Source organism: Rhineura floridana, chromosome 9 (assembly GCF_030035675.1).
Source record: "Rhineura floridana isolate rRhiFlo1 chromosome 9, rRhiFlo1.hap2, whole genome shotgun sequence".
Taxonomy (NCBI): domain Eukaryota; kingdom Metazoa; phylum Chordata; class Lepidosauria; order Squamata; family Rhineuridae; genus Rhineura; species Rhineura floridana.
Genome location: NC_084488.1, coordinates 67826599 through 67840348, shown reverse-complemented (window position 1 = coordinate 67840348; position 13750 = coordinate 67826599). Strand labels below are relative to the sequence as shown.

The following is a 13750-nucleotide window of genomic DNA, read 5'->3' as shown; positions in this document are numbered from 1 at the left end:
GAGTTTTAGGAATCCAGATAACAGCAAGCCTTTTCATACCTTGATATTTCTGAATTGTCATGATTTGAGTGCAAACTGTGTCGATAACTAACCAAAGAATGGCATATTATACAGCCACGAGAGTGGCTGTATACTATAGCCAGTGTGGATTTTTCACATTCCGCAATGTGAAAATACCCCCCTTCCTATTCTGATGCTTCCCATAAGCTCATTTGAAAACAAAACCTTACAAAACATATAGTCCTGAACTCAGAAATGCTTGCTTAACAACCCTCTCAATTTTCATGGCGATACACAAAACAGTCAGAGAGAATCGAGAGTTCAAAGTCTAAAGAGAGAGAGAGAGAGAGAGAAACCGAGACCCCTTTTGGACCTTTTTTCTGTCAGAGTTCTCATAATCTGTTGAAATTCATTAAAAATCAGCCATGTCCACAGAGCATCTGTAATCCTGATACTGACCTTGCCCCATACACTGACCTTCATCCTCTGCAGTTTAAAAATTTAAAAACTGCCTGGCTGATTTTTAATTAATTTAAGAAATTTTGGCTTGAACTCACATGATAATATTGGGCATGCTCAGTAAGAACCAACCGTCAGTGTTCTAAAAACCAGACTCACAGCTGCTGGGCTTGCCTAATCAGGGGGCCACACCCACACCAGACTTTGATTTCACGTGAGACAGTCATGGCTTCCCTCAGAGAATCCTGGGAAGTGTAGTTTGTGAAGGGTGCTGAGAGGAGACTCCTGTTCCACTGACAGAGCTCCAGTGGCCAGGCTGGTTTAACAGTCAGCCACTCTGATTGAAGGTCTGTGAGGAGAACAGGGCATCTCCTAGCAAATCTCAGCACTCTTAACTAACTACACTTCCCAGTATTCTTTGGGAGAAGCCATGACTGCCTAAAGTGAAATAACAATCTGGTGTGGATGTGACCAGGGACAGCTTTGGCTTAAATTTGGGTGGGAGGCTACATGGCCTGCTGTAGAATAAAAAGGTGGGGGAAATGGTGAAAAGCAATGATACTGTTCACAATGTTTTCCTTTTGGAAAGGAAAGGGGCTTCCCCTCTGCCCAGTGCCCACCCACGCAATCTCCCCCTCCCTCCACCTACTCCTCTCCTCCCCCTTCCTTTGGTCCTCCCCCTCCAATCTCCTCCTTCCCCATCCCCCTCCTTCTGCTCCCCTCTCCCCTCCCTTTCTCCTTCCCTCTCCCTTCCCCCTCCTCCACCCCCATGCTCAGTTTTACCCATCCTAACCATGATTGTATAGAACTAAATCCCATTGAACTCAATAAGCATGCAGACCTGCCTTTACCCTCCTTCCCCTCTCCTCTCCTCTCCCTTCCTCCTCCCCACCTCTCTTCCTTCTTCCTCTTCCCCTGCCCACTCCAGCTCTCCCCCCATCATTTACCTATCCTAACCATGATTGCACGGGAATAAATCCTACTGAACTCAATAAACATGCAAATTATCAAACCTGCTCTTCTCCTCCCCTCCCCTTCTTCCTGATCCCATCCCCCTCCTCCCCTCTGCAAGATTTTTTGCCTATTAGTGAATCAAATCACTTAGTTCTTACCTGTGTCTCAGCTACCATATTCTCATCAGGTTTCAAGTGAACTGAGAATGCTTCACGCATTTCTCTTACTCCATCATACAAAACTTCAACCTCAACATGATGCTCCATTTCTCCTTCTTTGAATTCAATATCTGAAATGAACATATATAAAATTAAACTTTCTTCTTCATTCATCAATAGTCTTACACTAGGATTCAAAGGGCAGTAGACATGGCTTCTCACACATGGTGTCAAATTCACCTTGGATACCCAGGTGGTAGAAAGGCAACTCAGACATGCTAAAAACAAAAGACCTAATACTTTTATTTTGCATTATGTTGACTATAAGTGATTGAGACAAACTATCTTTCCATTCTTATGAAGACAAAGGAATATAAAAAATTAAGTTCAGGTCATATCTGTATAATGCTATTGCATTATCATTCATGGTTGTGCATTCATATTCTGTTGCAATTTCAATGCAACTACTTCCAGACTTGTTTTATTATTACACACATTATCAATTCCTTCACCAGGAAGCCTCTCTGCCCTGGGACAGGCTTTGAAGGTCTGCACCTGGTGTTGGACCATTGAGACAGATTGGGGATGGGGGTAATGTACCACCCACCCTGCTGCTGAACCAAGCTGTAAGACAGGGGCTGGAGAACCCCAATTCTGTGATCCTGGGGAACTTCAAAATTCAAGCCAAGGTTGCCTCACTTGAGCCAGCTTAGAACTTCCTAACCTCCATGACATGCATGGGCTACCTCATTTTCTCATCGTCCCAATGCTGCAAGGCACACGTTCAATTTGGTATTTGATGAGGGGTATGAAAAGGGTGGTCTGGAAAAAAGGAGAGGTGAAATAGCCTCACTGTCATAGACAGACCACTTTCTGGTGAAGCTTAGGCTTGAAGCTGCACCTTCCCCCTATAGGGGTGGGGGATCCATTAAGATGGCCTGCTCCCGGTGACTTATAGAATCCAAGGGATTCCTGAATGTTCCAGCAGATTTTCTGATGTATAGAGCTGATGGTCCTGCAAGATCCTGGTCTTACTGTGGAACCATAAGATGCAACAAGCCATCAATATCATTGCTGAGGGTAGAGGTGGGGGATCCTGAGAGCCTACCCTGGTCCTCCAAAGCTCACTCAGTGCCCTGGTGTTCTGGGGAGCTGTGGGAAGAGAAGCAAGTTGTATGATATGTGTAAATGATGAAAGACTCACTGCTAAGATGTCCAAATACATAGTAGAGCACATAATCATGCCTAGTGTGTGGCAGCAAAGAAGGCACATTTCTCTGCCTCTATTGCATCCTTGAGGACATATCCAGCAGATCTTTTGGTTCATGGTTTTGGGTTTATTAATCTCCACCCTGGTAAACAGAGTGTTGTGACAAGCATGCAAGACACTTTGAAGATAAAATTGCTCGCGGACTTCCCGGAAGGAGTGCTGGCTGGTGATTGTCTCTGAGTGAGCTCTATCTCAGAGGAAGCTTATTTCAGTTAAAAGCCAGTCAAGAGGAATTTTTGACTGGCGTAAATGTTCTCCAAGATAAAAGGGGAACCGAAGAGATTATCCACGGAACTCCGTCGAGCTGTAGATTGCTAGATTTGATCAGGAATCCCCCTGAGATAAGAAGGCATTTCTAGCAGCGGAAGACAGAGTCTGGATTTCCAACAGGCTGTGCTGAAAGTAAGCGAGACATTTTTTTTCTTTCTCTTTTAAAAACGTTTTTAACGAGCTAGCCTCCTTCTGTCTAAATCTTATCAACTAACTTAAATTACTATCGTAAAAGAGACTTGTTTACGAATCGGCAACTCAGAAACTTGGGTGAGTCACACTTTTTTCGTATTATACAAAGCTAAGGAAGAAGGGAGCAATTCAAAGAACCTGCTTTATTTTTTATGACAAAAAGCTGGCTTAAAGCTGGAATTACAAAGATTAAACGGATAAGAGGCAACTTATTAGATAAGATGATTTGATTATTTGAAGGAAATATATCTGAGAATATTTTTTTTTATTTTTATTGTTTGGATTAAATTTTTTTTTTGAACGAATCTGCTGTTCGTGTATCTTACTAACTGCTGGATGCTGAGAACTGGATTTGTTTTACATTCCTGAATGTGCTGGAGATAAGAACTGTGTTGGTTAAACAGGCCTGGAATATTAACTTTTTTGTTGCTGGGAGAAAAGAAACTGTTTGCCTCTACATTGGCTAATAATAGAAAAGGTTTTTTTTTTCAAGAATGACAACTAGGAAAGCAGCCAAAGTTTTGGAGCGAAGAGTTTCAATTGATACACAGGAAGGTATGGACATGTTCCAGAAAATTATGGAGGGATTTAGTGATTTTAAACAAGAGTTGAAACAAGAGATGAAACAGGACAGACAACAACTTAAAGATGAATTTTGCAATATGAAAAAGGATTTTAAAGATTTACAAGATCATATTAAAACAGAAGTGGGTGAGATTAAAAATAACATTGGGCAATTAACACAGGATGTAAAAAATGTTAAAGATAAGGTGCAAACCTTAGAGAATAGAATAGATATTACAAATATGGAATTGGAAAAAAAATTGGACTATATTGCTGTTATGGAACTTAGAGATAAAGAACATTGCTTGAGATTCCGTGCAATTCCTGAGGAAACAGGTGAAGATATCAGAGAGAAAATTGTTAATGTTTTGGCAAAATCCTTCGACAGGAACGAAGATCGGATGGAATTTGAAATAGACAAAGTTTATAGAATTAATTCCAGATATGCAACAATAAAAAAAATCCCAAGAGATGTGCTTGTTCATTTTTTAAAAAAGAGGACCAGAGATATGGTTTTGCAACATCATTTTAACAATGTCTTCAAAATTGACGGTAAAGAAATACAGGTGATGAAGGAAATTCCTGTTAGGCTTCTACGTAAGAGAAAAGATTACGCTTTCTTCACAGAAAAACTTAAACAATGTAAAATTCAATTTAGATGGGATGTTCCAGAGGGAGTGATTTTTACATTTAGACAACAGAAGTATCGATTAAATACTGTTCAAAAAGCAAGGGATTTCTTGAGAAAAGCTTCAAAAGACATGGAAGAAGATAAACTCAAAGATATGGATATAATTCCTGGGAAACAAAGTCAACAGAAACAGGTAGAGGAAGAAAAGGATGATGATGGATCAAAGGGAGCAACAGGCACAGACTTTTCTAAAATACATGCTTAAAAATGGATTACAGATATCTAACTTGGAATATAAATGGAGCTAATTCGTCGCAGAAGAGAAAGAAAGTATTTCATTATTTGAAAAAATTAAAATTGGATATAATTTGTTTACAAGAAACTCATATTAAGAAGAAAGATTCTAAATATTTAATTTGTAAAAATTTGGGTGAAGAATTTATTTCGGCAGGATTCAAAAAAAATGGTGTGGTTCTTTATATTAATAAAGAAGAATTGTAATGCCTCCTACCCAGTTTTAATATTGTTGTAGATCTATTGTTTTTATTGTATTACTGTATTTTATTAATTGTATTTTAATAATTTTGTAAGTCGCCTAGAGTGGCCATTGGCCAGATAGGCGACGAAGAAATTAAATTTATTTATTATTATTATTATTATAATTCACAATTGTCTCCTAAATTGATATTATTGGATGATAGTGGCAGATTTGTGGGAGTTGAAATCACCATTCAGGGTACAAAAATTTTGATAGTGGGCATTTATGCTCCTAATGAAGATAAAACAAGGTTTTATACTGGACTTATGGAAAAATTATCAGAGTTTGCATATGATCATTGGTGTGTCATGGGTGATTGGAATGGGGTAATTTCACCAAAAATTGATAGACTTTCTGAGAAAAATATTAAAGAGACACAGGGCAAATTGCCGAAGATCTGTTTCGAATTGATGGAAAATTTAGAATTGGTGGATGCTTGGAGATATATAAATGACAATGCAAAGGAATTTACTTACTTTTCAGAAAGACATAAAACATTTTCGAGGATTGATATGATTTGGATGTCTAAAAATTTAGTGAAAGATATTTCCAAGATGGATGTGTTACCAAAAACCTTTTCGGATCATAATCCAGTGATATTGACTTAAAAAAAAAAATCTTGGATTTAGATGGAGACTAAATGAATCTTTATTACAGAATGATAAAATAGTGCAGGAATGTAAGAAGAAATTAAAAGAGTTTTTTGAACACAATTTACATAAAGGAACAGATGAAAATATTGTTTGGGATACAAGTAAAGCATTTATGAGGGGATATTTTATTAAATGTAATTCTGAATTAAAAAAGAAGAAACAACAGAAAATGCAATTGATCTTGGAAGAAATAAAACAAAAAGAGGAAGAATTGAAAAAGAATCCAACTAAAGCTTCTACTGTAAATCAAATTAAAATGTTACAGAAACAAGTGTCAATGTTGACAGTTAGAGAAATTGAAAGGAAATTAAATTTTGCTAAACAAAGGACTTTTGAATTTGCAAATAAACCGGGGAAATGGTTAGCATATAAATTAAGAAAAGAATGACAAAAAAATCTTATTTTAAAGATACAAGAAGCAGATGAGATGTTGACAGACAATTTAAAAATCCAAAGGGTTTTCCATCAATATTATTCAACTTTGTACAAGTGTCAGGAAATTCCCTCAGAAAAAATAGAAGAGTATATATCCAAACAGAATTTGCCTAAAATTACAGATCTTCAGAGACAAGCTATTAATGGTCCTATTACGCCAAGAGAAATATCTGAGGCTATAAGTAAAATTAAATTAGGAAAGGCGCCAGGACCGGATGGACTATCAGCAATGTATTACAAATGCTTGGAGGAGGAACTTTTACCACCTTTACAGTATACAATGAATTCTATTTTACAAGAGGGGAAGATACCGGATAGTTGGAAAAATGCCAATATAACATTAATACCTAAAGAGGAGCAGGATTTAACTAAAACAAAAAATTATCGGCCAATATCTTTACTGAATAATGACTATAAAATTTTTACAATGATTTTGGCTGAAAGAATGAAAATAATATTGCAACAATTTATTCAGGAAGATCAAGCGGGGTTTTTACCTAAAAGACAATTACATGATAACGTCAGGAATGTTTTGAATGTGTTGGAATATCTAGAACAACGAAATGACATACAAGCTGCTTTGATTTTCTTGGATGCTGAGAAAGCATTTGATAATTTGAATTGGAAATTTATGTTTAAGGTTCTAGAGCAAATGGACTTTGGAGATAATTTTATAAAATGGATCAGATCGATTTATACATCACAGAAGGCACAGATAATTGTCAATGGGGATTTAACGGACTTATGTGAAATACAAAAGGGTACAAGACAGGGATGTCCATTGTCCCCCCTTCTATTTATTCTGGTTTTAGAAGTGCTGCTTAGAGACATAAGGCAAGACAAAAGGATTTCGGGAATAAAGATAAAAAAAGAGGAATATAAATTGAGAGCATTTGCTGATGACTTGATAATTGTATTAGAAAATCCCTTGGAAGGAATCAAAGTATTGATGGATAAATTAGAAGAATTTGGACCATTAGCAGGATTTAAGATCAATAATCAAAAAACAAAGATGCTGGTGAAAAATTTATCTTTAAGAGATCAAAAAGAGTTAATGGAGAAGATAGATTTTAAAATAGAAGAAAAGGTGAAATATTTAGGTATCATTATGACAAATAAAAATTCAAAGTTGTTTCATAATAATTATGAAAAACTATGGACAGAGATTAAGAAAGATTTGTTAAGATGGGATAAATTACAGTTGTCATTAATGGGTAGAATATCTGTAATAAAAATGAATGTATTGCCGAGAATGATGTTTCTATTTCAAACAATACCTGTCATATCCTCTGATCTACCTTTCAAACAATGGCAAAAAGATATTTCTAAATTTGTTTGGCAGGGGAAAAAACCAAGAGTTAAATTTAAATTATTACAAGACGCCAAAGAAAGAGGAGGGCTGGGATTACCAAATTTGAGACTTTATTTTGCTGCTTGTTGCTTAGTCTGGATAAAGGAATGGATTCTATTGAGGAATAAAAGATTATTGGATTTGGAGGGTCACGACCTGAAGTGGGGATGGCATGGATATCTATGGTATGATAAAGTAAAAATGTGGATTTTAATAATCACTTTATAAGACGTCCTTTGTTGAATATATGGAATAAATACAAAACAAGGTTTTTTTCGAAAATACCACTATGTGTTTCAAGTCAAGAAGCATTTTATAGACGAGAAATGGCTGGAAAAGAGAAATGGTTAACTTACCAAGAACTATTAGAAAATGTGCATGGTGAATATATAATGAAAGAGAGAGAACAACTGATAAAGGAAGGATATAGTTCACAATGGTTTGCCTATTTACAATTGTTAGAAAGATTTAAAATGGACAAGAAAATGTATGGGTTTGAAATAAATAAATCTGATTTTGAAATAGGTTTGTGTACAAATGATGAATGCATAATTGCAAAAATGTATAATTTTTTATTAAAAATGGACATGGAAGAAGAACAAGTAAAAGAGTGTATGGTTAAGTGGGCAAAAAATTTTGGTTATAATATACAAATGGATCAATGGGAAAATATGTGGAAAAAAGGTTTGAAATTTACATTATGCTATAATTTTAAAGAAAATTTTTATAAAATGATGTATCATTGGTATATGACTCCAGAAAAGTTGTCAAAAATGTATAGTAATGTTTCTAATGTATGTTGGAAATGTAAACAACAAGAAGGATCTTTTTATCATATGTGGTGGTTGTGTAAACAGGCAAGATTATTTTGGGCACAGATAGGTAGGATGATGCAAAAAATCTTAAAGATAAATATTCAGTCAAAACCAGAATTTTTTTTATTGGGTTTTATGGATAAACAAAAGGAAAAGAAATATGGAAGAATAATATTATATATGACCACGGCAGCAAGATTACTATATGCACAAAAGTGGAAAATGGAATCGATACCAACTATGGAAGAATGGCTATTGAAATTAATGGACTTAGTTGAGATGGACAAATTGACATGTCTTATTAGAGAAAAAACGACAGATACATTTCTTACGGAATGGAAGCCTCTTTTGGACTTTTTGTTGAAAGAAAAAAAATGAAATGATGATAATGGGATTTGACGATTAATTAAGATAGACTTTGGAAAAAAGTGAATTTCGTATGTTTTAGGAGACAGGTTTGATATATATTATATACTTATAGCTGATCTGTAACAAATTGGAAGTCAAGTTTTTCTTTTTATTTTATTTTTTTCTGTTGTATTGTTTTTGTTGTATTTGTATTTGTTTTTATAAAAATTTGAATAATAAAAAAATTATTATAAAAAAAAAGATAAAATTGCTCGCCTCCCTAAAGACTTAAGCAGTGCCGGTGTACTATGCACCATCTAGTCTGGAGCCTGTGGAGCCAACCATATGCCCTTTCGACCCTGCCCATCATGGTTGATTAGAATGAACCAGACAAAGGTTGACTAGGTGTAGTGAATGCTTTTTCATAGCTTGGGAGTACTCCGGGATACAACATTGTCATGGAGGCTCAAGTGGCCTTGTTGGCTAGAAGTGACAATTTCCAGCTACAGCTGGTTCACCAGCTATGGCCCCTTTTGGACAAAGATGACTTGGCAACAGTACTCCATGCTCTGGTACCTTCCAGATTAGATAATTGCAATGTCCTCTACAAGGGGCTGCCCTTGAAGATGACTTGGAATGTCAACTGGTCCAAAATGCAGGGGCCAGGTTACTGGCTGGGGTTGCTTTTAGAACTCATATAACCCGTTTTAAAATAGTTACATTGGTCGCCAGTTTGTTTCTAGGCCCAATTCAAGGTATTCACATTAGAATTTAAAGCCCTAAATGACTTAGGCCCCAAATGTCTAAGAGACCATCTACCTCCCTACAGACCCTCTTAGGTGTTAAGATCAGCAGAAGGGGACTTCTTGGTAGTTCCGCCACCCTCATATGTTTGGGGAATGGTGGCCCAGGAAAGGGTTTTCTCTGTGGCAGCCCCTAAGTTGTGGAATTCCCTCCTTATAGAGGTGTCTCTGGCACCTTTGCTATACAGTTTTCAGTGAATGCTAAAGATGCAGTGCTTTACTCTGGCTTTGGCACTTGAGACATATATTTTTAGGACTTACCCTATTCCTGTACATGAAATGTGTTTTAATTGTTTTTCATACTGTATTTTAAATTTCTGTAACCCACCCTGGGACCTACTGGAGAAGGGCAGGTAATAATGATGATGGAGTGTTGCCTGCTGCTTTGAAAGAGCCACTCCTGAAAAAGCCTACTCTGGGCTAGGAATGGGCCAGAATTTCACTAAAATAGAACTTGGCACCGGACTTCCTAATAGTCTGCATGTTCACTATCTTCACAGACTGATCCTGAATGCTGCGGTTTTCTGTGGCTTTTCCTGACACCAGATTTTTGTTTTTTTAAAAACTGTATCAAACTTTACTTTGCTAATGTGAAACTGACTAACCTGTGTCTCTGATTTGCTAAGTGAAACTATTGAGCCTGCTTCATTACTTTGCTAAGGTTGAACTGACCAGCTGCGTCTTTGCTTTGCTAAGGTTAAACTGATCAGCCTGCTCTTTGCTTTGCTCAGCCTGTATCTTTGCTTTGCTAAGGTTATGTTGACTAGCCTGCTCTTTGCTTACTAAACTGACCAGCCTGTGTCTTTACTTTGCTAACTGTGAAACTGACCAGGCAATCTCTTGCTTTCTGTGATGGTAACAGACCAGGTGATCTCGCCTTCTCTCAGGGCTGGGGCAGAGGATCCAATACAATTGGGGAGGAGGAGAAAGGGGGACTGGGTAAAGAAGGGAGAACTGGACAGGCACAGGGAAAGCTGCTTTCCTTTCCAAAAGGAAAACATTGTTAACAATATTGCTATTTTTCAGAAGAAGAGAAATGGAACTGTAAAAGCAAAGGATTGCAGAAAAATAACTAACGTGAAATGGATCTACCTGCCAGTTCGATGGAATGAACAACAAGCAGATCCCATCCCTATTCTGGACCTAGAGGTCTGTCAACTGAACCCAGTGCTGAACCTAAGCCTTAACCCAGTTTGGAAAGGGATCAGATAATTGATTTCCTCCAAGAGTACATGGAGCTGTACTGTCACCATCCACTCAAGCCCTTTTCCCAAAAAGGGGGTATTTACAACAGATAGAGAGGCTTGGAAAACCACATTTGGTCTCCAGATCGGAAGTTCCCTAGCCCTGATTTATATGTTGGGAGTGATTGTTAGGGGATTTGGTGTGTGGTGTCATTAATATGCTGGTGACACTTAGCTCTATTTTTCTGTTACAATTAAATCAGGTGTGGACATGCAAGTGTTAGCTCAGTGCTAGGACACAGTGGTAGGCTGGATGAGGCAATAAAGTGAAGCTGAATCCTGAAAAGATGTAGACCCGGCAGTGGATAGGTGGTTCCTGGGCCTGGGAATTAGGAAGTTTGTCTGCTCTGGATGGGGCCTGACTGCTCCCCTTCAAGGAGCAGAAATGTAGTCAAGGGTGCTGATCATTGTCACCGGAGGTCTAAGTGTCTGCAGTGGCTAAAAGCACCTTTTCCCAGTTTGGGCTGGTGCACCAGATAATGGACAGGGATAACTTGACTACAATGATCCATTCACTGGCAACCTCAGAACTGGATTATTGTAATACACACCATCTGGGGATGCCCTTAAGATTGGACTGAAGGCTGCAGCTTGTACTAAATGCAGCAGCAAGTTTGCTAATGGGGGCAACCTACTGTGATCAACACCTCTGGCAAAGTGTAAGTTTCTGTTGCTGACTTGGTATATACACATTTTTATAAATAAATAAATAAATACATTCACACATACATACATACATTGTATTGTAAATTTTTAAAACATCAGATGAAAGTCTTACCATCAGATATTGGATTATAATCTTCTCCAGAGGTAGCTGAACCATCTTTAGTATGGACTCTCACAATAGAAACTTTAGAACTATCCCCCACACGCAAGACTGGGATCTTTACAACTGAAGTTTCCCCAGGCTCTTGAGGTTCTTGAATGCTATATTTTATTTCGGAGAATTTAATCACTGGTTCTGCAAGAGAACTGAAAAACATCACTCTCTCCTATTTAATAATTTTATTTACAGATTGTCACAAATGTCTGAGGGAGATAAACAGGTCAAAATAAAACATGGAAAACAATATTTTTTGTTAAATCGTTGGATTTATTTATTGCTTAGCAATGCAACACGCTCACTTCCAACACAATAAAAAGGCAAAAGAGAAAGCCAATTATGAACACCTATTTATTTTTTCAACTCTGAAAGAAAGAGGATGTAGTGAACTAACTTGCAAGATTAAACGTTTTGAAAATCAATACAAGTCCACACTTTCAATTCTGCCTTTCTTCTTACTCAGAGGAACATGGTATGCTGTCATCATGCACAGCACTGTATCTACTAGGTATTTCCACAGTGTACACAGATCACAGCTGGTTGTCGCTTCTCCATACTGGTATGAAAGGGAAATCATGAATGGGAGATTCTGAATATAAGTATCTTTCCTGCAATATTGGGAGACTGAGTATAACTGCTTCTCCATGTCCCATAACACTACACAGCAAGGCATGAGCTGCTAGGTATGCAGGTCTCCATAATTTCAGGTCTTTGAAACAAATGATGCTCATTGCTAAGGCAAAAAAAAAAAAGATTGTTCATTCCTTCCAGGGATGCATTTAGGCTGCAATCCTATACCGAAACCTACCAGAGAGTAAGCTCATTGAACTCAGTAGAACCTACTTTTGAGCAGACACGTATAGGATTGCAGCCTTAGTGCCTACAGGCTGACTTTAGCAACAAACATATGCACACACAGTCATCAAATAAGTCCCAGGTTATGGTCTGAAGGCACATAAGGCCAGCTCCTTGCTGAAGCTAAGCAGGGTCAGGTCTGGTCAATGCCTGGATGGGAGACGGCCTGGGAACCATATGTAAGCTGCCTTGGGTTTCTATCATGAAAAGCAACACAAGGTGTAAATAATAATAAATAAATAAACAACATTTCAGAAAAAAGAAAAGCAATGGAGCAGCAATCATGAATATGTAAGACACATAAATTCACCTATACACCCCCAACCCTTTTTGATTTATTTATTTAATCCATTGGGTTAAAGTTTCTTGACATTTTAAAACCATTAATATTTACTTGAGGGAGGGGTTTAATGGGCAAATGTGGGGAAAGGATTTTAGGGAGATTTTTCCAGCAGAAAATGATTGTGCTATTGAGATTTTTTTTTCTTCCGGACAAAAATCAATACAAAAACCCTGTGCTTTGATGCAGGGCATAGGAGCAAATAAACTAATGCTACACTCCATGTAATCCCACACCTCTGATTTGACAATATGTGATGCAAACATCCAATGTAAAGAACACAAAATGGCTTCTAAACTCACTGTCTTCTTCATCTTTAATCTTCACCAAAGTTTCTTTTTGTTCCCCAACAGATGCACCAAATGCAGAAGTGCTTTTTGGCGTTCCAAGCACAAGTCTGAACTCTTCCTCCTCTTCATAGATGGCATCATCCTCCAGGACCACCACACAGGACTTCTCAATCTCTCCTGCAGGAGGCACAGTAGCTGAGTAGCTGACACAAATATTTTTGGTAGCACCTACAATCTAACTCCATTTTCCAAATTAAACATATACTGGGTTTAGGGATGGGTAAATCTGTCAGTTTAGATTTCTCAAAGTTTCACATGTTTCCAATCCAGTTTCCACTTGTTTGTGATTTTTGATTAAAAAAAATAGTCCTCATGAAAACACATCAGCATTTTCAAGTGAATTTTGCCTACTACAGACATTTTTATATGCAATTCCCCCTAAAATAATGCATTTTCATATGTTATCTTTGCTAATGTGTGTATTTTTATGGACTAACCCAGTATATACTTTTTTGTACACATTACTTGGCTGGAAAACCTCCTTGCAAAATTCAGAGAAATGCAAATTTCTAAGGATGGCTATGTCTTGGTTCTTGTATTGTTTTGGAAAGCGCGAATTAGGTAGATTCACTCTTAAATGTGGTAAATGTATTTATATTTATACTTCTAAATGTGTGTAAGTTGCTTGGAGACCTTTGGGTACCAAGTGACTAACGAGTCTAATAATTAACAATAAAAAGAACAACAACAGAACTGA

At 37.3% G+C, this 13750-nt stretch overlaps 1 protein-coding gene across 2 annotated transcripts in view; it reads right to left on the bottom strand.

The window, feature by feature from the left end:
- FREM3 (FRAS1 related extracellular matrix 3) overlaps window positions 1-13750 on the bottom strand; it is a 142825-nt gene that overhangs the window by 30011 nt on the left and 99064 nt on the right. For both annotated transcript variants that reach the window (XM_061584808.1, XM_061584809.1), the window contains exons 10-12: window positions 13006-13170; window positions 11464-11646; window positions 1572-1702 (exon numbers count right to left, since the gene is read on the bottom strand). In XM_061584808.1, coding sequence (XP_061440792.1) covers window positions 1572-1702; window positions 11464-11646; window positions 13006-13170 — 479 coding nt within the window. The remainder of the gene's footprint in view (window positions 1-1571; window positions 1703-11463; window positions 11647-13005; window positions 13171-13750) is intronic.